Below are 24,637 nucleotides of genomic sequence, written 5' to 3' on the forward strand. Positions count from 1 at the left end.
TAGAGTTAAGAATGTAAATGAGTTTCTCTATATGTAAAATAAAGGGTCATTATTAGAATGAATTATGGACTGTGGTCCAGCTAACCCAACAGTGGCTACCTATGTACAGAAAGTCCAAGAATCCAGTAATTCTTCAGTCCATGAGGATAGACGTCTTAGCTAGTCTTTGGTATATGATGGAATCCTAAAGAAGTGGGCTCTAATGCCAGTGAAGAAATGGACTTGCTACTGAGGTGAGACTGAGTAGGCCAAGAGCAAAAGCTTCCTTCTTCCATGTCCTTATGTAGGCTTTTGAGAGGTATGTCTTCCCACCTCAAATGATCTGGATTAAAGATGTGTTTTCCCACCTCAAAGACCTGGATTTGCAGTGGATCTTCCCACTTCAAATTAAGCAAAAATCTCTAACAGCTGTGCTCACCATTTTGGGGTTTTAATTAATTCCAGATGCAGTCAAGCTGACAACCAAGAATAGCCACCACACCCGCCCCAATGTGAACAATGATTTCACCTTGATGGAGATACACCCTACTTCAGATCACTGTATTAGTGACAGGATCAGGCACCTTAGTAATAGAGAACAAATCTAGGTCTAGTGAACAGAATAGCCTAAATAAAAAAAAAATAAAAAAAAAAGGACATTTTCTGGGTTATAAGCATTTTTCTTTTTATGTACTGAATCCCAGGAATAAAATAAACATGAAATTAAATTATCATTCTTGCAAACAAGACAACTGTTATCTTCACCAAGAAATTTTTTTTTTAAATGGGGGAGATAGCTTTTCAAAACATAGTGATTTTCCTCAAGCAAGGAAGGACCACCTAAGTACCGAGCAGGATAAGCAGCAAGGCATGAGGTTTCCATGGCCATGTGTGTTCTCTATCCCCCATGCATGGTACGTGTTAGGTGACCACTCTACCAAATGTCTGACAGCAGCACTACAAAGGAAGGATTGACTTTAACTTCCATGATCACCCACTTCTTGGCTGTTTTTTGATCTGGTCATCTTCATGGGTATGCAGTAATGTTTATTCACTGGTTTGCACTTGTATTTCTCTAATGACTAGGTGATACTGAAGATCTTTTCATGTGGTTATCTGAACATTTGACTACTTTGTTTGGAAAAAGTTTTTAAAAAAAAAACAACAACACATGCCAATAGTTGAGTTGATCATTTTTTAATTTTACAAACTATATATTACTCATAACCCTGTTATACGCCACTTGCATATCTTTTATCCTATTCTGTAGGTAGTCTCCTTTGATGTGGTCCTATTATTTACTTTCACCTTTGTTGCCTATAACTTTGTCTGGTGTCATGCTTTTTAAAGGTGTACGTTTCTTTTTTTTTTTTTTTTTAGGTGTATGTTTCTAATGTGGTAAAAGACAGGGTTTGACTTTTGCCTATACATATTAACATTTCCCAAAGAGGCTGACGGAGAAACAGTCCTTTCCCTACTCTTAGTTCTGGTACATTGTTTAGGATAATTATTTCTGAGTTGTCTACCTTGTTCCATCAATCTGTAAGGCTGTCTTTTTGACAGTATCACAATGTCATTACTATTACTTTGTAGTATGCTTAAATTAAGAATGAGTCCTCTAAAATTTTTCTTGTTTAGACTATTTAGAGTTTCTCTAAAGGAGTTGCTGCTGAACCTGCAACATAGTCCAGATCCCCCTGACAGTAACCAGCATTGCTAAAGGACCTGGTCAACAGAAAGATATTTCAGTGCCTACCCACCAAACCAACATTCACAGCCTGTCCTTTCTATTTCAAACAGTGATGGGAGTAGATTGCTAACACTGTTAAGTTCAATGTCACGTTCTGTCCCTAAAAATGCTTACTTCTTTTGTTTTGAACAGCACTGTTTTGAGATGCCTTTAGAAAAACTAGTATTATGTATGTCAACAATCTTGGTTTCATAATTTGTGTTGAATTTTCCTGACTTTTGCCAACAGAAAATACAAACTAGACTGTAACTGAGTCTTGTTTTTCTCATCCCTTTAATTTTTTCTGTCTCTCTACCCTTTCTCACTAATGTCTCAGAAACTTAAAAAAATAAAAGCAAGACCCTTTAAGGGGGAAAAAAAAACCAAACACCTGGTCTAGAATGTCTACCATGTTAAAATATACAATTCTATGACTTAATCAAATTATTAGCCATAGCAATGATTACAAACTTTAAGGAGTTTTTTGTTTGGTTTGGTTTTGTTTGGTTTCTCTTCGTAGCCTTGGCTATAGACTTTAAGTTAGCAATCATCTAGACATTAAAAAAATAAATCAAGACATCAAATCTCATCAGAGAACTAAAACATTAAAAAGCCAATCTTAAAAACTGAAGTCTCAACAGACTGCACAATGTTCTGACAGTGTGTTTGTACGTGTATAACCCCCTCACTGCGTTTTGACAGGAGGCACAGACAGCTGGAAGACTATCTTCTAATTTGTGAAGAGGGGTGTAGTTCCTGCTACACAGAGAGTCCTCGCAGCATTATTCTTGTGCCTTTCAGGACACCAATCTTTTGTTTACGCTTACTCCATTCTTTCTTGTAATTCAGCAATAGTTCATGAAAGCCATTTATTTTTGGATGTGAGCCTGTATCTTAGGCATTTATTTTTCTTAAAAAAGTATTCTTGCTTTAAGAACAAAACAAAACAAAAAAAAAGTCCTATCTTTTTTCATTTGCCATCAATAGCAACTTGTTAATTAAACTAAATAAAAAAATGTAAATAAGCAAAAATATGTTTTTGCTGGAGGTTTATTTTGGATAAAATGGTTGAAGTTACAATGAGACAAAGTACTACAGGTCTAAAAAATAATTTAAGAGAGTACTTTAAATGTGCTTGTGCCCAGGCCCTCAAAAATGAGGGTAGCCTTCTGCCTACACCTCCCAGCAGATGCTTTTTTAACCAAAATCAGTAGGTTGGGTAACAAAACGAAGTTCCACTACAAAGCAGCCCCCCCCACACCAAAAGTACCCTACTTACATCAATAAATCTTTTCTGCAAAATTAGTTATGCAGATGTGAAACATTCATATCATCAAGTATAGAATGCTCTGTTCTTCAACATCTGAACTGTGCAGTGACACCAACGCTGCTCGCCTGGTTCACCAGTTGTCAGCAAAGCAATAAGAAGTTTAATGTCATTTCATTGTTTCTTTTGTTTAACAGAGGTGATTTCCAAATTTTAGAAAACATACTACTCCACAGCCAAAAACAGCAAGAGTCTAGTCAAACTATGCCAACTGAAGAGGACACTATCTCCTGTCCTTTTTACCAGCTTTCCTCTTCCCAGAGAGTAAGTGCTTGGGCTTCATATCAAACACATGTCTATCAGCTTCCCCTTTCTTCCCCAAGCGATTCATCTTCTTCTGAGCTTTCTTCATCATAGTCTTGGCTTTCTTCACCATCTATACAGGAGAATACACATTAATGGAAGTCACATTTCTATCCTGGGAATAATGGATCACCATTATGGATAATGGATCACGTTACCAAAGCAGGTGTGGACTATAAAGACCCTATCAGTTACTGTTTTCTCTCACACCACTACACTATTTGCAGGAACTCAGTGATTATGTCAGTACCTTGGACCTCTTAGAGTTAGAAGACTACACAGTATCTGTTCAAGCTCTCAGAGTAACACACTGAAACTCAGGACCATGAGAGCACACTGCCACATCTGACTCCTAACTGTCAATGCCTGTATTAAAGTCCATAGTTCAGTTGTGCACACTTGTAATCCTATCTTAAGATGGAAGCTGGGGCAGGAGGACTGTGAGTTTACAGAGACAAGTATGGATTCCTAACCAGCCTGGGACACATGGTAAAACAATGCCTCAATTCAATATTCACTTCCTAGACCTCAAGATCGAAATGACACTGAAATGAAAATTCAGGCTACCAACTTACATAGGTTTTCTTTTAGTATGTGCACTTTAAAAATACTAAAATTAAGAAAAAATATTTTTCTTTAAAAAGATGTTTCAGTGATATTTTAAACAACCATTACATTATTGTAAGACATTGACCCTGGTTACTACCTTAAAGAGCAAAAATTCCTCTAGTAAGTTTCCTCTGGGCTTCTTCCTCACAGTGGAAACAGGGGCCTCTTCCTAGCATTTTGCAAACAGTTGGGATATAAGCCCAAACTGTCCATACTTTATGAGATCATGTCTCTGTCCATCCTCCAGAATAAGGGTTTCAGAATGGTTTACCAGGACACCTATACGAGGAACCAAATGCTTTTAGTCCACTTTTCTTTCCAAAGGATGCCACAAACTGGAGGGCAGAATGAACAGCTAAGCTCTTAACCATATCCCTGCTCCTCTAAACAACAGCTGCTGTTTGCTGGAAGCTTTATAAAGTAAACACATACACACACACACACAAGTGTGGAACAAGGCTCTTAATTTCTTCTGTCCCACATCAAAGAAACAAACCTTGACATCCCGAAGACCAGAAACATCTCGTGGAGTTCGAGAGCAACTCCGACTCCGAGCTATGGAAGAGGGTGGAACAGATTCTTCTCGTTTTCTTTTCCTAGTGACACTCCGAGATTGTCTTGCCTGGACGGCATAGTGGGCCTGAAACACACAAACAGCAAATTTGGTAACAACCAAAAGTACTTCAACAAAAAGAAAAAACAATTAAGATATTAAGAACCACTATCATCTGAGTGAAAGAATTTGCAATGTCTACCGAGATTTACTGGCACAGGGTCTGGTTTAAATCGAAGGGTTAAGGGTCACAAGTATCACTATGCTGCTCCTGTCCCTCCTGGGAAGGTTTCAGAAATGCCTATGGGTATGCTGTTGTAAATCAGATGGTGTTTTTGAGCCATAGCTCTTGCACATGCTCTGTGAGCTAATGTTCTCTATTGGTTAACATCAATCATGTACATTTGAGGTTTTAACCCCCAGTCCAAGCAGTCTAGGTAGCAGACATACTTGAGGTTTATGTATATTGTGTACATGCTTTGACATTCAGATTTCTCAGAACATTTCCACATCATTAAGCAACACATGACTGAAGGTAAGGTATGGTAGCACACACGACTACCAGCACTAAAGGCAGGGAAACACTGAGTTTGAAGCCAGGTTGGACTACACAGTAAGACAATGTCTCAAAATAAAAGTACAAATCATTGAAACCATGACTTACATTGTCTTTATCATCCATGTCAACACCAAGACTACGCATCTCATTCTCCAAATCTTCCCGTTTAACCTGAAGTAAAGGGAAAAAAAGATAACTTGTTTTAAGTAAAATATCTGTTGAAATTTAAAAGAAAGAGAAGAAAAAAATATACAGGTTATACTGTGATTGATAGATAAATAGGTAGTTAGACAAATATTCTGTCCACAGTCTCTGGAGTCTAACGCTCACAACCCTTATCATTTCCTTAGGGACTGGAAGAGAAAGATGGAGATTTCCCCTACCAACCCACAATCTGGTAAATAAAGGATCCATGTTATCAGCATACAACAAGAAAAACTGATTTGTTCTTGCTCTGGATCTTCAAAGTATACCCTTTACAATGATCTATTACATATTGTATGCTTTTTTTTCCCAGTTGGGATAACTTTTATTTCTGGACAGTTCTATTAAATCCCATAGTACATTTGCTATGCAGAAGCCATGGCAAGACTATGTTCCTGGGGAGAAGAGAATGGCTGCATGGACTAGAGAAGGTACTAAAGTTGAGATGACACTGACTCAGTGAAGCACAATCTCTCCTCAGAGTCCACTGAGCACCATCAGGAGAAACACAAACATATCTGTAACCATTAGCAGCCATTCAATCACACGAAAACAGTATTTTCAAACCAGGAATGTCCATCATGAAATCTACAATGCCAAACTGAATTCCTTCCCCTCCCATTGTATTTTAACTGCCCTGAACCTTGTCTCTTTTGGAAACCTGCCACTCTCTTATCCCAACTTTCAGGGAGGCTATGGCACAGAAGTAGTCATGTGACATTGGCCTAATTTGTCATCTAGACAAGAACAGAAGTAGGAGACAATGATGACCTAATATGAAGCCAAGAAGGGGGAAGAATCCTGACGTCTTCTGATCCATTCACAGAGTGGTTCCCTCATCCTCACCAGTAACGGGGACTGATAAATGTGGATTTAGGAGTCTCAATCAATAAATGAAATAATATAAAAATGTTAGTACTGGGCATGGTGGCACACAGCTTTAATCTTGGCACTTTACAGAGCAGGACAGAATCAGGAGTTCCTTGGCTACATGCACTCAAGACTAACCTGAACTATATGAGACCCTATTTAACATCTAACTAACATCCTCAAACTTCAGCAAGTTCAGTTTTAACTTGCATCACTATTAGCAATGCCTCAGTTTGTAACAGGATGTACCTGGAGTTTCAATACATGGAGCAAAGATGCAGCTGTCAGAATCTAACAGCCCAAAACAAATTACCTTGTAAGTCAGTGTACCTGAGTCCCTCAGAGTGTCCCACCTGACACAACCAAGTAGTGGAAGTCTGTCTCTGGTGGCAGTTTACACAGGATTCAGAATGTGAGCTTGGACCTGTGCAATACTCAACACTGACCTTCTTAGCAGTTCGGGGCATCCGAGGTCCCTGTGTATTCTTTTCTTTGGACTGTAGAATTTTCAACTTCTTTTTTTCTCTAATTTGTTTTGCCAGCTGTCGGATTTCCATCATTTCTTCATCTTCACTTTCAGAGTCACTGTCATACTCTCCAGCAGCTGTTCTGAGCTGTTCTTCTTTTTCTAATTCTTCCAATTTCTTTAAAAATAATAACATTAACAAAGAAAAACTTGCAAGGAAGGAAGTGTAGCAACATATTTATAGAAATAATGTTTCCTTAAATCTCTGAAGATATGAATATGTTGTGGTTTAGTCACAACTTGGACCCCACTTGTGTGCAGTTAATCTCACAGAAGACACATGAAGGCCATAGAGACAGCATGAATATTGCATGCACGATTTTCTGCCAATTCCATTTCGTCTTTAAAGATTAAAATGTAGGACCCCTTCCCTCCTACCCAGTGTTCCCAGCAGATACACTAAATAAATATGTACAAACTCCCATTCATCCTCTCAAATAGCATCCTTAAATACAACCATGCAGGTTACAAAATAAGACAAAATGAAATTTTAAATACATATATGGGGTTGGGGACATAGTTAAATGGCAAAGTCTTGGCCCAATAAGCACAAAACCCTGGGTTGATCCCCAGCAAAACACACACACTCACACAAATCCACAAATAAATAAATGATAAGATAAATGTGTAAACATTGACTTGCAGTGAAAGAGCAAGTAAGGGATAGGTACCAAGGCAGGAAAAGGACAGCTCTCAAGGGAATATGTCTAAGAAAAGGCACTACCCACTGAAGTTAACCTTTCTTTCAGATTAGAGGGATCTAAACATAAAAAGGTCGGTGAGACACAGAAATCTGGAAATCAGAGTTCACACCCCACAGACTTTCTTGGTAATGCAGTATCACTTGCTGGACTAGCAAAAGGAGTCTACAGAAGGAGCTCTGAGAAGACTAGAAAATATCTACAACAGTAAAAGAGAGAAGCCTGAGCCAGTGACAGGACCTCCAGACTACAATATCAACACAAGCCAAAATGGCACAGTCCATTACGGGTCAGAGTGAAAGGCCTGGGCATCACCAGAACTACATAGGACAAAGGAAGAATAGAGACTAGTACCATCTGAATGGAAAAATGATGTCTCCAAGGAAGCAGGGAGCAGGACAGAAGGATGCCTTAGGGCATAGAACAAGGGGTAAAAGCTGATCAAGTTGTGTTTGCATGTCAAACTGGGCAGGGTAATTTAAAAAGTGTTACAGACCTTCAGGATAGCAGGATCGATATAATCAGCAACGTTATGGCCTTCCCAAATCTCTGGTATCTTATCGTATTTCTCAGATGAATTCATTAAGTCCCAGTTTTCTAACATTGAGAAAAAAAAAAAAAGAGTTATGTTTGTGATAGTATCTAGTATCTTCAAGTACTGTGCCACCAAAATGATTATTCTGGTTGCCAAGTAAAACCACTTTACATGCTAACAGAACAGTTGAGTTCAACACTGCCTAAGTTAATACTAACAAGATCAACACTGACCCAATATGTCCAACCTTCAAATACTACAAAAAATAATCCCTTCATCTGAAACAACAGAAAATAATATGGAAGACATTTTATACAGTTCTGCAAGTCTACAACTTCTAAACTTCAAACAATGAAAAACCAACAAATTCACTGGAAGACTTTCACACACTGAGTCCCTTTCTTTTCTGAGTCAATTTCATACAGCTGACATTTCAAAACACCTTACTTACTCTGAAGATCCAAAATATAATCATCTCCCATTTCCAGCTCAAGATCTCGTTCCTGCAAAGAGAACCCCCAAAAGTTTATTTTAGCTTTTACTAAAAGGATTTGCTACCTCCTTGCCAATGAAACGCCCTCTGATGTTTTCTGTCCATATCTATCCATATCTAACAGGAGGGCTGCTTTTGCCCACCTGGTGGATTTTATTCACTGTGACAGCACATCAACTAAAGAGCTTCATTCAAGAATATGTTAAGGATTCACCACTGTGTCCCTGAATCTGACAGGGCTGAGCCCTGGGCACACTGAGTTTGTGTCTACTCCATCAAGCCTGTCATATGGCTAAAGCCCTGGGCCTCTGTTACATCACCACCACCTGACACTGCTTTTTCTGGCGTACAGGCAGGTCTTCTGTCCCATTCCTTAAGAAACCCAGCAAAGTGTTACAGTCACCTACCCTCTTCCTTTTGGACTCTGTAATCTCCATTCTTTTCCTTCGAGCCACCACTCCTTCCGGGATGAAAGGGGGTCTCTCCTAAGAACATATGATTGAAAGTACGTGAAATACCTTCCAGAGTATGAGAAAAACTTAAAGGAACAAAAAAACTAAAAAAAAGGTAGTCTACAAAGAAAACACAAAACCACCTAAACAAATTAAAACAAAGTGCATTCTGAGGAGTTTCAGGGCCAGATTGGGCAAAGTAGACATGACAACCCCCAAAATTGGTTCTATAGTTCATTTGGAGAAAACAAAAATTATCCAGAAAAATTATATAAGAAAATAAGATTGGGGGATACAAAGTGAATAAAGTATAATTAATAAAAATTTTTAAAAAGAAAAAAAATAAGATAAGAGAATAGATCAATCAATCAATGAAAAACAGGCATAAACCCAAGTAAGTATAGAATTCAATGGCATTAAAGTCATTAGTTGAGACCAATAACTACCCCATGAAACTAGGCTCACAAGTAGTAAACCACACCTCCCGCATAACAAAATAAATTCAGCAAACACAAAGCTTCATTCCAGAAGAGAAATGAAAGCAAACAAGAACAAAAACATGAAAATACAGAGGAAAATGACACTTTAAAGTATTTTAGCTATGAACAAAGCCTGTTCTCTGTAGAAGCCAAAAATCTAGTAACTACAAAAGTACTGTACATTAATAGTCTAAAAATGTGTAGCTTCTTTGAGATGCTTAAAAAAAAAAAAAAAAAAAGAGGAGCTAGAGATAGAGTTCAGCAGTTAAGAACATTTATTGAACTCAGGGCCTGCCTGAGTTCAGTTCCCAGAATTTATATGTGGCTCGGTACTGTCTATAACTAGAGTTTCAGCGGATCTGGTGCCCTCTTGGCCTCCAGACACCAGGAATGCATACAATGTACATATCTACAAAGCAGGCAAGGCACTCATACACACAACAGAAAAATAAATCTTAAAAGTGATAAAGAAAAACATACACCTCCACTGGCTCAATTAAAAAAATGGGAGGGAGATAATTACACCCAAGCCAGTTCTCTGGACAAACAAAAAGCTTACTAGCAACAAACTCTGATAGGGAAAAGCAGGGTGCACAGGACTCCCTTCAGCTTCTTCCCACATGCACATGTGGCCATGAACAAAAAACTGAAAGCTGCTTATGATCATGTGTTACAACCTGCAACACCAGGAAAAGACATATGATAAGCACCGCCTGACCAAACCCAGCAACACAATAACTGAATCCTGCGAAGGCCAACTTACCTTATCATCTCTCTTGTTTGGCATAGCTAAATGCAATCTGTTCAGAACTCCATTCACTTTATTTCCTTTCATTTTCATTTCTACTCGATGAGCCAAAAGCCTATCACAAGCCTAAGAAGGTTAAAAAACAGTCACAACGTCATTCTGCACACATTACAAGAAAGAATCATCTCCTACTCATCATTTAGTAACCAGTTTGACAGGTGGGTACTAAATTACCTACGTATTTTCCTTCAGCACTTAACTAGGCCTATGAGAAAGATGTCAACTCTTTATGGGCTGAAGGCTAACTGATGACTGAATCCTGAAGCAGCTCAGTGCCCTTACCCACTCTTCCTCAAACAATGAAATGTAATCCATAGGACTCTAGAAATTTGAACAAGTAATCCCATTCAAGGAAAAGACAAACAAACAAAAAACCTAAATTGTTTTCAGTGTTAGTAATTCTTAAAAAAAAAAACAGTTTTCTACCACAACTGACTTTTCTAAAACAAAAATACTGGCCCCAAGTTAAAGAAGCACCAACCTCTGTTTTAACTTGAATGACACCTTCCTCAGTCAGGGTGCTGGTCTCAATGACAGGGAACCCTTCGGCCTGCAAGTCTATAAATATTTTCTAGGAATACAAAAGAAAAGAAGTGAAGCATGTATTTTTGTTTTTCAGTTCCCCAGAGAAAAAAACTACTGTTTTGCAAATGGAAGTTGCAAATGATTATTTGCTTAACAGCTACTATTTGTTTTTAACCCTTGAAGAACAAATTGCTTTAAGTTAATCTTCACAATAATCTTCTACAATTAAATAATTGGAGCAGCAGAGGCAGGCAGATCTCTGAGTTCAAGGCCAGCCAGGTCCACAGAGTGAGTTACAGGACAGCTGGGGCTACACAGCCTGTCCTGAAAATAAATACAACAAACCCCTACAGGATCAAACTGGATCAAAGTCACATAGAACAAAGTCACAGAGAACACTCTGTAAGATCTCCCTGACTCTCAGTATTAAGGATTGAACTCAGCTAGAAGATGCCACTGACCTGTATCCACAGCCCCAAGATGTAACTTGGGGGAGAAAAAAATGCAAGAAAGAGAATGATCAACTTTTGCTGCGTTTTGTTTTAAAATGGCAGGTCCTTGATTTGTAGCCCAGGCTAGCCTAGAATACAATATGTAACATAAGCTAGCTTCTGCCTCAACCTCCATCTGCTGGGATTTCTGATGTATTTATGTAATAAGCAGCTTCTGCCCAACCTCCATCTGCTGGGATTTCTGATATATATATCCATATGCAGACAAGATCAACTTTTTAAAAGATAATTTCAATGCTATTTCTTATTTTAAAGTTTCTGACAAAATAGCCCAAGAGAATTCTTCAGAAAACATAAAAATGTTTATTAAGCAATCATTTATGAATAACTAAGATTCTAAAGAAGAGACTCAGTATGTCCTTCATCAAATGTCATGTTTACATCTACAAACATCTCCCTAGTTTGGAGGCCAGTGACCAACTCCTAATAGATATTAAAACTTCCATGAACAAGGTCAACTTCCATTATCAAGGGACTAAAGGATGGTTTCAGAGAAAGCTTGGGTTTCTGAGTGCAATCTCTGTTATTAAAAAACAAATGACCCTGTGTGTAATATAGTCACTAAGCCTCCTGTACCTGTGATAACTGTCAATTGTCCCTACATGTGATAATAACTATGCTATTAAAGGACCAATAAGTAAAGGTCCTATTATCCAAGTGTTAAGCAAGCTGTAGATTTCTTTCTTTCTTCTTTCTTCCTTGAGAGAGGGTTGTACTGCATAGCTTTGGCTGTTCTGGACTCACTTTGTAGATAACCCTGCCTTTGTCTTCTTATAGGTGTGAACCACCACACCCAGCTTCAGCTGTAGATTGTTAACAGCATCCACTTCCTAATTCATGTAAGAGCAACAACTGAAGATGTGAGCGTTACCTTTACTAAAGAGAGAAACCAGGGACCAGAATGATGACCTAAGGTGATGTCAGTTCTCTACTAGGCAGTTGGCAAGTAATCAATTATCTTCACTAGACAAACTAGGCATTACCTTCACTAGACAAACGCCGGGGCCTCAAAAGGGTGACTCACTTTCCTACCACATTGCTGAATAGTGAAGCTGGACCTGAGCCTGACCCAAAAGCCTGCATACCTGAGCAGTTTGTTTCACTTCTTAAGACTTCCTTATGCTACTCCCTCTCCTCTTTGTCTTTTCAATGACTTTTAGACTGACAAACTCATATTACTTACAAGATATATGGCTTTTTTTTGGTTAGTCTTCTTTTTAAGACAAACTGATTCTCTAACATCAGCATTAGATAATTAGTAATTTAAAGAATATATGGCCCTGCCAGTTGAGATGGACAGGAGGATCAAGAGTTCAAGGCCATCCTGACCTACATTAGACCGTCAATAAATATTAATAAATAAATAAGCAAAACCAAAAAATGCTGTGCTCTGCCCTAAGACAACTCAAGACAAGCTAATCCTTATCATATATAAAATATCCTAATAGAAGAGAGCAGGAATCAGCATGCTGTTAGGAAAGAGATGATCCCTCCCACCTTAGGAACATTCTACTTTAATTTAAATATGACACAGAGCATTTTTCATTCTAGTGTTTGGTTTTCAGTAAGACAGTGTGCATCAGTCACCTGTGCAAACTCATACTGTTGCCATACCATAGGTGTTTGGATCAGGGGTCTGTGTGCCTGAGGGCATTAATTTCTAACAAGCTACAGGGTAAATGTGAAGAGAACTTCTAGTCAAGGACCACAGTGAGAACACTGAGCCTGACCCCCAAAGTATTTAATTAAGTACATGGCTCTCAAAGCATTTATCTTGAAAACTGCTAAAAGGGTCAAATTGTTTGAAGAATTATGTCTACCAACATGCCTGCCTCATGGATAATGTTGACAGACACTGAAACATGTTCACAGCTCAGAAAAGTCCATCTTCTAAGAGCTTAGAAGATGTTCTCATTTACTCACTTAGCCACAGGCTCCTTTACACAATAAAGAAAGCCATATTTATACCCATTCTAAAGAGTAACTTGTGGGAAATGCTCCTGTACACCTCATACCCTGGCCTGGAAGAGATAAAAGCACACCCAAGTACCTGGCTTTCTCTTGGGTACCCATCTAAAAGCAGTCCTTTCCTAGGTAGCCACATTTCACAATGAATCAGTGTAGCAACCCCAAACCCCACCCCAAACACAGGTTTTCCACAGACTGAAGACAGAGCAGGAATCAGCAGTTGCATTTCAGGTTTAATATCCTGCCACTAAACCACTGAGGGTCATCTTAGTTCTAGAACACATACCTGTTCTAGAAGCACTAAAAATCCTTCTAAGTGAAAGTCTGAGGATTCAATTGTTTTTTTTAGAAAGTATATTCATTTATCAGTGATTTACCTGATCTTCTTCAGAAAGTTCAGCTATTCTTTTCACGTCACATTTGTTTGCTACAACAATAAGAGGCTAGAAAGGAAGAAAAAAAATTATTACTTTCACACTACAGAATGTAGTCCCCTTCTTTATCCATGCCTTTGCTTTCTGCAATTCCATTTACCCTAGCTGAGATCAACTATTGCTACAAAACAGAAAATGGAAAGTTCTATACACAAAGAATTATAAATTGTGACCCATTCTGAACAATGCAATGAAATCTTTTGTCTTAATGCTACATTCCACCCAGGACACAAATCATCCTTTTGTCTGGCTTACTCACTGTATATGCTACCAGGCAACCAGCCACTTGGTTTATGTCAATTATTGAATCAACTGTCACATTACTAATATCTGTGGTTAAGTAACATAGAACATTCAGTATCATCAATGGTTTCTGATGTCCACAGTGGACTTAGAACCCATTACCTAAGAGTAAGAAGGTAAGAAGGTACTAGTGTGTAAATTAAGCCAGATGTGTAGTGTACACCTTTAATCCCAGCACTCCGGAGATAGAAGCAAATGGATCTCTGTGAGTTAGAGGCCATCCTCGTCTACAAAGCAAGTCCAGGACAGGCAGAGATCTGTTACACACAGAAAGGTACTAGTGTGTAATTAAACATTAGTTACCACACTTACCTTGTTGATAAACAGAGGTCTGATATTCTGGAAGAGTTCTAATTGTTCTTTCAAGCCATGTCCACACTGCTCAGACAAATCCATCACATACAGAACTGCAGCTCGGAGGTGGGCCAGGGCTGTGATAGCCTGCATTTCAATGGTGTTTCGATCCTCCAAAGGATGATCCAAAATCCCTGGGGTATCTACAACCTAACAACCAGGCTCCATTACCCAAAGTACACTCACTCAAATGTGTTGGCTGGTCCCCAAGTCATTCTCATACATCCAAACCAGTTCTAACAAAACCAGTAAGTAAAATATGATATCGGAAACTGGCCACAATAAAATAAACAAAGAAACAAGGGGAAAAGGTACATATTCTTTATAAAACAAAAGCCAAATCCAGAAGCCTGATAAGATGGCTTACACCTGTAACCCTACCATCAAGGAAGCCAAAATATAACTCTGCTCCTACACAGTGAGCTAAAGTCAGCCTAGCTAGTGAGACCCTGTCTCAAAAGAAACCCTATAGAGCCCATTAACAAGACACTGCCCTTGGGAGAAATGAGCTCTCTTCTCACACAGCCATCAAAAAAAAAAAAAAAAAAGGCAAACTCTCCCAACACCCAAGACTTAGCTTCATCATTTATAAAATTAGATTAGGTTGTAAACTAGACTGTTCCATGCTTTTCAATATGAAATACCATTTCCAGTGACAGAGCTTCAAATAACACAGAAAATCTTATTCATTAGAGGCATCACTAAGGAAATGCAATCACCATGCAGAACTAATGCAGAAATCCAAATTGCAGCTGCCAGCTTCCTCTCAGTTACAAAAATATGATCTGTCATTACACATCTCCACCGCTCAGGCCAGTGCTCCTTATATGACGTAGATTTCAAGCTCTTGGTGAGACCAAAGAAACCATGCCCCTTACCTCAGAATTGCCCCAGGAGGATGCTGCTCACTATTGGCTTTATACCAAGTGCACTACAGGGATGGAGATATGCTACAGCTCTTTAAAAATCATCAAATGCTATTAAACAAAACCCAGGTGTCTGTTTTATGTTTACAGACAAGAATCTCACCTGCCAACGCAGATACTTATAATCCATGTGCCCAACAAACAGAGATTTGGTGGTAAATGCATAGGGCTGAACGTCCACATCTGCTCTTGTCACCTTGAAGAACAAAACCAAAAAGAATATTTTCACAATAACAAGTTCCATACCACAATTCCCCCCAAACAATCTAAGCATGGCATCTACACTATCAAAACCAATTTTAGCCAAGTACAGCAATGCTGTTGGTGTAGAAGAGAACAGGCTCACAGTCAGTCTGGGCAACTTGGTAAGACTGGCTCAAAATAAAAAGGCTGAAGACAAAAAAGGTGCAACGGGAGAGCAGCACCTAGTATGTGTGGGCCCTGGGTTCAAACCCTCACAACACAAACACACGTTTTTTTGGTAGAAAAGAAAATCCCAAGGGATTGTACATCAGTAAACTGCATACAACAGATATTATCCACTTTGGCAAATGCCTGGCTCCTCTTCCCTTATGCCGTGGGCCCACTACCCACTCTGTTGTCCAAGGTTTGAAATGCAGTTCATGTTACTGACATTTTCATCTTGCTGAAAATTTAAATCACAACTCAAAAAGCTACGTGTGGCTGTTGTATCATTCCCCACAGCACCGAATAGTCACGGCAAATTCAGAGAAAGCTGACAGGCATTTGAAACTTCAATCGGGATCCTTGAGAGCACTGTTTGCTATCAAGTCAGGGCAAGTTGTGAGCAAAAATAAAAGCTACTGGGCCAGCAAAGTGGCTCAGTAGGTAAAGGTTGTAAGCCACCACGTCTGATGACCTGAGTTCAATTTCCAGTACTCACATGGTAGCTGAGAACCAACTCCTACAAGTTGTTCTCTGACCTTCATCTCTCTCTCTCACACACACACACACACACACACACACACACACACACACACAGAAAGAGAGAGGGAACACATACAGCTTTAAAGCAAAACTGTTCTGGCACTGTGTAAACCCTAATATGTCACGAAGTAGCTAATTACTTTTCCTTAAATGTCACACCAAAGCTTGATAACTCAAGTAAAGAGAGACAAAGCCCAGACACAGGACCCATACTCATAATCCCTGAACTCTGAAGACAGGCAAAAGAATAGCAGGTTCAAGGTCAGCCTGGCTACATAACAAGACCCTGTCTTAGAAAAAAAGTTAGAGTGGGGACAGAGACTCAGAAAATCTCTATTACAATAAACACATAGTTCAGATGAAAGTTCACACAATGACCAAGGTAACAAATCACCCAAGTAATTTGTTAGGCTGGGAAAGTCCAGTTCAATGAGTGCCACTAAGCGTAAGAGCATTCCCAGAATGAGGTGACACAACACTGCCATGAAATACTCTCCACCTGTTACAAAAAATTAACTGACACGTCTCATACTCCTGAGAAACTGGAGGACACACAAGAATCAAAAGGAATGGTCCTGGCAATCACTACATAAATCTAGGTTCAGACATTGAGTGAAACCTCCAAAAGGAACTTGGGTGCTTAGGCATCAGGACCTTGTGAAGCTAGAGCGATCCCATGCTATCCTAAACCCACAAAGGTACTTTGACTTAAGTTACTGATAGATGCTTTATAATAAAAAAAACCCCATACCTACCTTATTGATGAAGCTGGATTTCCCGACATTTGGATACCCACACAAAAGCAGAGTCCTTGTATTTGGATCAATGGTTGGCAAGCGGGACAAATGTTGACGAACTATAAAGAGTTTAAGTTAAAAGTTGAGAATTTAAATTTGGCTTGCAATTTTACTTTCTAATTATACTCCAAGCTCATAGCTGTTTAAAAAAAAAAATAAGATTTATTTACTTATTTTTATATACATGAATGCTCTATCTGAATGTACACCTGCATGCCAGAAGAGGGTATCAGAGCACATTACAGATGAGCTACCATGTGGTTGTTGTGAACTGAACTCAAGATCTCTGAAAGAGGAGACAGTGCTCTTAACCACTGAGCCATCTCCCCAGTCCTTATAGCTGTTTTAATAAACTTATATGGCACAAATTCCTCATTGTAGCTTTTTTTAGGCAACAGAAGCATACTGGTTGTTGAACCTAAGGCCACTTTCATGCTAGGAAAGTGTTGTATCATGAGCTATATCCCTAGCTCTCGTTTTACTTTGAGACAAAGTCTCACTAAAGCAAGCTTTGTATTCACTCAGGTTCCAGCGGGCCTTGAACTTGCACTCCCCCTTAGTCTTCTGAGAAAATAAAGAGGATAAGGAATAACTGAGGAAACTGATAGCATATACATGTAAACACAAGAGTATTTTCCAAATATAGCTACACTAGGAATCATATATTTAATCTGCCAATCTGCTATTTTGGTTGCTTTAAGTCAAAGTGAAACTAAAAACCATGTTGGGAAAGATGATGACTGATACTTGGTCCACAGTGTATTTTCAAGCATGCATGCTGTGATACGAAGTATTCCACCTAGCTGCCTCACCTGTAATACCAACACAGCTCTAGCATGTTGCTCACTGGGCTATCATGAGTACCCCACAGATCTGTAGGAAACACTTTCAGAGAACCCTGACCAACCATTTCACAGGAAAGAGAACAATGCTCAACAACAAATGATTATAGGGCTAGGAGTAAAGCACAAGGTCCAATTTCCAGTTCTAACTCAGAAACTGTCCTATTAAATAAATGTTTCCAAGTATATGCTTTACTTATTAATTACTGAAAACATACATTTACTGAACCTCCAAAAGAATTAAAATAAATTTAAAAATCAAAAATAAGTCCCAACATAAAAGAACATAGTAAACCCCATTTCTGCTTATGTATAACAAGTACCTTGTTCCAAATACTCCAAACTCTGCCTCTGCCTCTTGATAATAGTACACATGCGTCCAAGGGCAGCGCGCTTCAGCTGCTTGCAGCGGTACATCGAGTCACCGTATTTCATTAGCCGCACATAATCTTTAGCAACACTTAAAAAAGAGAAAGTATCTAAGGTGGTTTTTTTCAATTTTTTTATAATAATTTACAAGATACTACAGTAAGAAAATACCTTACTTGTCCACCAAATTTTTCGCAATGTTTATTTGACCTAGAGCCAATTTGTAATGATCCTTGTCATAGAGAATATTCATCAAGTCAGCGTAAAATGGATGGATATCCTATAAGAAAAAAGTGAAATACACAATGTCACTGTTCAACAGTTATGTAACAACAAGTAGAGAATAAACTCCCTTTCCGTTTTCTTCAAACCTGTAGCTCTGATCCCCAGACCCCTTCCTGGCCAATAGCCCTGTCAAATTACTAAGGAAACAAGTGATTCCCAGGGAAGGCGCTACGGCAATCACTTGTGTTACCCCAACCTCCATGCTATTACAGTGACTTAGGACCCAGTTCTCCCCACACACACTGGATTCTATATATGCACACACACACACAAACACACACACCTTGAAAATTTAGTTACTGGTGGCAAAAAGGGAGGCATTTTTCTTTCCACTTAAACACTACTAGAATTTTATGGGCCCAAGTTCACTAATAACTTCCCAACTACCAATTCTTACTTATTATACCTGATACTCACTGTCTACCTATAGGATGTACTCTCTTCAGCTCCCTGCAGACACCTAACTCCCTAACTCAGATTTCTTTCTTTTATGTTAATGAGCTCCCTCCACTAGAACGAAGGGTGTTCAGCTTTACTTACAGCTCTCTGTGCTATCCTTTGTCAGCAAAGGAAACTGACTGAACTAACCATCAACCATGATGAAGTAACAAGCTTATAACCTGGGATTCCCTTGGCCACTGATTCTCCTGAGTCCAGAGGAAAAGGAGGCCTCAGAACACAGAGGTGAAACTTGGACAAGCCACTGGCCATACAAAAATCCTGGGCTTCAGAATACCAAACAACAGCTTTCATCTAAGCTAACAATGGTGCTGGCATGCCCAAAAACTCACTATACAGAAACCAGGGAAGATAGTTTTGGTACTCCTGAGGTGGGGTGTGTGAAGAACACTAAGGATTCAAAAAAGCTGGATTCCAAAACTAGCCATATCACTGAATGTGAGTAACTGACAGATCAGTTATTTCATTTCTTCTCTGACAAATGAATACATCAAACTGGCTAAACATGATTCTCTGAAAGCTCATTTATATAACCATACTTGTCACTTACATCCAATTTGGGGAAATCCGTCAGAATCTGGGAGAGTCTGTCATGGTAATTCTGTTGAGTAAATTTGATTTTTCTCATATAAAAATAGCGAATTCGATGAATTTGATAATGTTTGTGAATAACTGTTGGAGTCTTTCGTTGAGTCTTGGATAATGTCAGGTCAATGAAGTCCTATGAGGAAAGAACATATAAGATAAAATTCAAACATGTACTTTCTATCCATTTGCTTATAAGCTTCTTAAAACATTAATCCAGTACTACATGGTTTAAACTACAAAATTTACTTTTTCTAATGCAATTTTTATATACAACTTGGCTCATCTTTATAGTTTCTGCCCTTTAAGAAAACTTGCTAGCTAACACAGACTAAGATGGTTGGGAGATTCTTCACAGTCAAGAAAGTCTAGCAGAAAGGGCCAGTGCTAGTGGTGTCCATTGGTGTCAGAAGCGTTACTTTAATTATGCCCACTCAGACCCTACACCAAGTACGCCACTGTGACCAACCAGACCACATCTTACAAATACCCAACACCTGTTCCACATAATGGGAGCATGCTCCATGTGCCCAGTCATCCCAGGATTCTCTTTTGGAATGGCTGTAAAAACCTGTGAATATTCCCAACTCATAGAGGAGGCCCCTCCCCTGTTGCTCTTCCAATAAAAATGAGGGAGGGGGGTACTTTGCTAAATGGTTGCTGAAATATAATTTACTCCATAGTTTTGTTAAATGCTATTTTAACTTTCAAATTCCTAAGGAAACTCAAGATAAATCAGAAGAGCCACTGAGAAAAAGAGCCAGTTCTTCGACTTCAATGACTTTGCAGTTCTGATTTTAAGGGGATATAAAATGAAAAAAAAACTAAAGCTCATATCTAAAACTCCCTATGTATGTGAGGATATACTGTTTGAGGATTTGAGATTTTTGTATTTATTCCTCAGTAGGGGTTGGAGGAGTCACTTTAACCCAACCACATAAAGCTATTTTATTTTGCCTTGATCACTTCCATTAATTCAACAATATTGATCATTTCCTATAATAAAGGATAAAATGAACACAATGCTGAAAATAAAATAGTGAAAAAGACACCAAGATCCAATGAAAGAAAAAACAAAAAGCAAGCAGGTAATCATAATCCAGACATCAAGGATTATGAAGGGCATGAATGCTCAGGCCTGCAGCTCCTCAACTCTGTTCCCTTCCACGGTCCTCACATCTTTAAGGAGACAGTTCAAAAAGTGCCTACTCAAAAGCTTCCCCAGACTCAGCCGTTTATCACTATATTCTTTTCTTTATTTGTGTGTCTTTTGTTTTTTGAAACAGGGTTTCTCAGTGTGTAGCCCTGGCTGTCCTTGAATTTGCTCTATAGAACAGGCTGGCCTTGAACTCACAGAGATCTCCTGCCTCTGCCTCCTGATCGCTGTAATTAAAGGTGTGTGCCACTACTGCCCTGTTCTTACTATAGTCTTATACTGTACTAAATCCTCAATATTTATGGGAGTTTATTTTCAAAGTTCTTTACCCCCACCCATCAAAACACACATAGATGTTTGAGTTCATTATATAAAGTGGCACAATACTTCACATACATCTGTCATACACTTTAAATAGCTGTAATCCTATATGTAGGAATGTTATTTTATAAGTCTGTGTACAAAGCCTTGTGCATGATGGCTTTTGCCTTTAATCCCAACATTCTGGAGGCAAAAGCAGGCAGATTTCTATAAGTTCCAGGCCAGCCATGGCAGCCTAGTAAATCTATCTCCCTCCCCCAAAAAAGAAAGGAAAAACAAACTCTGAGCACATTAAATACAAATGCAACTTTTCTTTGTTTGTTTTTTCAAGACCAGGTTTTTCTGTGTAGGCTTGGCTATCCTGGACTCACTTTGCAGACCAGGCTGGCCTCGAAATCAGAGATCCGCCTGCCTCTTCCAAATAGTTTTTGATATTCGGTTGGTTGAATCTGTACTTGGAACTCAGACAGAGGGCCAATTGTACAGCATACATTTCTCCATCATACTGTGGGTATAAATGTGTTTATTTACTCCTTTAGAAAATGACTCTTAAAGAAGCAGCCTGTGTTTATGCATATTTATACAGAGAACCTTGCACACACTTTTACAAGTTTACCATACTCTTTAGATTGAATTTTTATTTCCATCTGCCAAGAGATTACCATCACTCATCTTCTACACATATGCAAACTGACTTGTTTTCTAGAAACAGACCTCTTTCAGGACAACAGCAATATATGCAGTACTAAAGTTCTTTACTTGGTCAATTATCTTAACAAAGTTCATTTGATCCAGTAATCACTATTTTGAGTGAACTAAAAAGTGAACAGATCCCTTCAATGTGCACTTGAAAAGTGGTTGAGACAATCATGAAAACTAAAATACAAGATGTGATTACTACATTTGATTTCTTTCCAAATATTACAAACTAGTGAGAAATGTACCACAATGATTATCAGAAAGAGAAGAACTAACAAGAGACATGTAAGGGAAATAACTGTGACTCACTAATGAAAAATACGCTTTTTATATTTTTGAGACAGGGTCTCCAGAGGTCCACCTGCCTCTGCCTCTCTAATGCCCCACCACGCCCACCAGAAAATACTAGTTCTCTACAAAACTTTTCAAAACAAACTCATTCAGAAAGGGGACGTGGAAAATATCCTCATTGCTGTAAACTTAATGATAATGACATTGGTTCCTCTGAATTGATCCTGCAATCCAATGACCATGGCTTGCCAGAGAAACACGTGAATCCTTTTAGTATCTTTAGCCTTCCTAATACTCGATACTTTGGAGGCTGTATCTTGCTACTTTACACAAGTTTGGACTGACTTCGTTTACCTCGGTATGCTTAAAACCAATTTCATTTCCCAAGTCCAACTACAAATGACAACCACCTAAACACTTTTAGACTGTGACAGCACGATCAAGTTTTGCTTAAAGGGGAAGGTGCTCCGTTCAACTCAGAATCCTAAAGCAGGAGTCACACGACGCTCGGCACTTACCACTTCAGGCTTCCTGCCTTGCTTCTCACTGTGGCCACCACTTAGGACAACTTTTGTCACTTTGGAGGCCATACAAGAATCAAAGGCTCTAGAGGGATTCTAGGGTCTTGGAGGGAGGCTCTAGGATTCGGGAGACCCATGGACAGGAGAAGAGTCTGGTTTCAAAGAATGGGCCTAATCTTGAGCGTCCCGAGGACAACGCCTAGCAAGTTGAGCACGGCACTGAGGGTCGAGTGGATCCACGGTGTCCCCCTCTTCCAGCGCCGGGGATTCAGACCTGGATTCTCCCTGGCGACTTTTCAGGAAAAAGAGAAGATAGGCGAGAAAGAACCCTGTCACCCATACCTTGGCAGACGGCACCACCGTAATTTTCTTGAAGTTGTAGTGCGCCATGCCGGCGGTGGAACGCACGAGGAAACCAGGAGACGCGGCGGACCGGACTTCCGCCGTCAGCGGTGGGCAGGACTTCCGCTATTCGGCATGACGGGGCTTTTGCCGACCGTCTCCGGCGTTGCGTCACTTCCTGAATGTCGCGGGGCGCGGCCGGCGCTTTCGCCAAGGTGCGCTGTTTATCCGACAGCGTCCTCGCCCGGCGGGGAAGTCCGCCGCCAAGAGGCTAAGGGGCTCGATGAGCCCTGGGAGAGGTCAGCTGGATTTGAGAAGCGGAGGTTGTCAAATCCTTGCTGGGTGAAGGAAGGACTCCAGGCGGGCCACCCTGGGGGTCTCTGGAAACACGCTCCTCACCCAAGCAAGCTTCGGGACTCCAAAGGCTGTTCGCCGCCTCAGAAGACCCGGTCAGGGCGAGTGTAACGGGAAGACACCGCGCGGGGTTCCTGCATCACGCAGTATCCCCTGACCAACACGTGCTGTCGCCTGGTAGTGTGGAAAGTTATTTATTCAAGTAAATAATGTTGACACGGGTCCTCTGTTGGTGGGAAAGACTGCATCCTTCCAGGTGACAGGAGCTGCCTCTTCTGGCCTTGCAGCCTCGTGATGGTTTGCGGATGCACGGCCTTCACCTGGCCTGGATCAGTAAAGAAAGAAACCCTGCCCCGCACAGCTACCCTACACCCAGGCCTAGGACAGACATACAAGGTCTGACCCGTAGAGACCCACAATGGATTGGAGCCAACCAACCCTATTTTATTTTCCTTGTCAGTTTAATTAAGCCACGCATGTCTTTGGATCCTTGGAATCCTGCCTAGCCCAATCCATCTACTCTTGCCTCCTGATTATCTTTATATGCCATCTCCCTCAAACTCCCCTCCCTATTTCTGTGGCATCCATCATTCTGGTACTTGCCATCTAGAATCCAGTATTTGCTAACTTAACTTCCTGCTGTCTCTCCTTGACTAGATACTCCTCAAAGTTTTTCCTCCTCAAAGTTTCTTTCCTGAATGCTTGCTTTACAGCCCTTATGTGGGCTACTTTGATGAGACCGGTTTCTTTCAACCTGGTTTCTTTTTCAACCCCAATATGACAATTCAGTCAGAAGTGAAATTTCTACCCTACACGATTCCAGGTATGTTAAGTTGGGCATATCTGAAAATCAAGAGTGTTTGCTTTCTGCTTTTCTAAATAATTGCATCACTCTGTCCTGTGGCTCCCACCAGGGTCCAGAACAAGATTGAACACAAATCTGAGAGCAAGGCTGACCAGGACTGACTGCAGATCTTGAAAGAAAAGGTAGTAGATGAGGTCTCTGGAGTAAAAGTAAGGTCATAAAAACAGTGTTCACACTGATGGCAAATCCCAGGAACAGGAGCAGAGAAGAAAAATCATGGGATAAGGCAAAAGAGCTGCAAGTGGTCCCATGCAGTGGGTTAGCAGAATTCAGGGATGCACCTGGGAGACTCAGCCCCCAGCACCCAATTCAAAAAGAAACTGGATAAAGATGAAATGTGGACAGTTAGCATGATTTTCATTCTCTCAGGTAACTCATATGGTGCTGACTATAAGTCAAGCACTATTCAAAGCAGGTGACCCCAAATTAACTCACTTAGCCCCTACAAAAAAAAACAAAAAAACATAACATTGGCAGAAGGCAGCATTTGGCTGCACAGCTCATAGGCAACAGAGTTGGCCTTGGACTTAAGTGGCTTGGCTTCTACAAAACCCGCTTTAACATACTGCTTCTAAGTCATCGTGCATGCCCTCTCAATTTTCAAATCTTCTAACAAGTCCAGCTCTTCTTACATGAAAATACATATCTCATATA

At 39.8% G+C, this 24,637-nt stretch overlaps 1 protein-coding gene across 2 annotated transcripts; it reads right to left on the reverse strand.

The window, feature by feature from the left end:
• Positions 1-1,320: 1,320 nt before the first annotated feature.
• Positions 1,321-22,917, reverse strand: Gtpbp4 (GTP binding protein 4). Of its 2 annotated transcripts, none has more exons than XM_021654935.2 (17): positions 22,765-22,917; positions 19,400-19,570; positions 18,282-18,385; positions 18,060-18,196; positions 16,853-16,953; positions 15,253-15,345; positions 14,182-14,373; positions 13,510-13,575; positions 10,609-10,698; positions 10,083-10,193; positions 8,796-8,873; positions 8,347-8,398; positions 7,857-7,957; positions 6,580-6,777; positions 5,165-5,230; positions 4,444-4,587; positions 1,321-3,411 (listed from the first exon to the last, which is right to left on the reverse strand). In XM_021654935.2, exons 1-17 carry the CDS (start codon positions 22,810-22,812, stop codon positions 3,259-3,261), a joined length of 1,905 nt encoding a protein of 634 aa, XP_021510610.1. In that variant the 5' UTR covers positions 22,813-22,917; the 3' UTR covers positions 1,321-3,258. The 2 variants fall into 2 exon arrangements, with proteins under 2 accessions (XP_021510610.1, XP_021510608.1); XM_021654933.2 differs by lacking the exon at positions 22,765-22,917 and adding an exon at positions 22,420-22,741.
• Positions 22,918-24,637: the final 1,720 nt, after the last annotated feature.

Source organism: Meriones unguiculatus, chromosome 19, assembly GCF_030254825.1.
Source record: "Meriones unguiculatus strain TT.TT164.6M chromosome 19, Bangor_MerUng_6.1, whole genome shotgun sequence".
Taxonomy (NCBI): Eukaryota; Metazoa; Chordata; class Mammalia; order Rodentia; family Muridae; genus Meriones; species Meriones unguiculatus.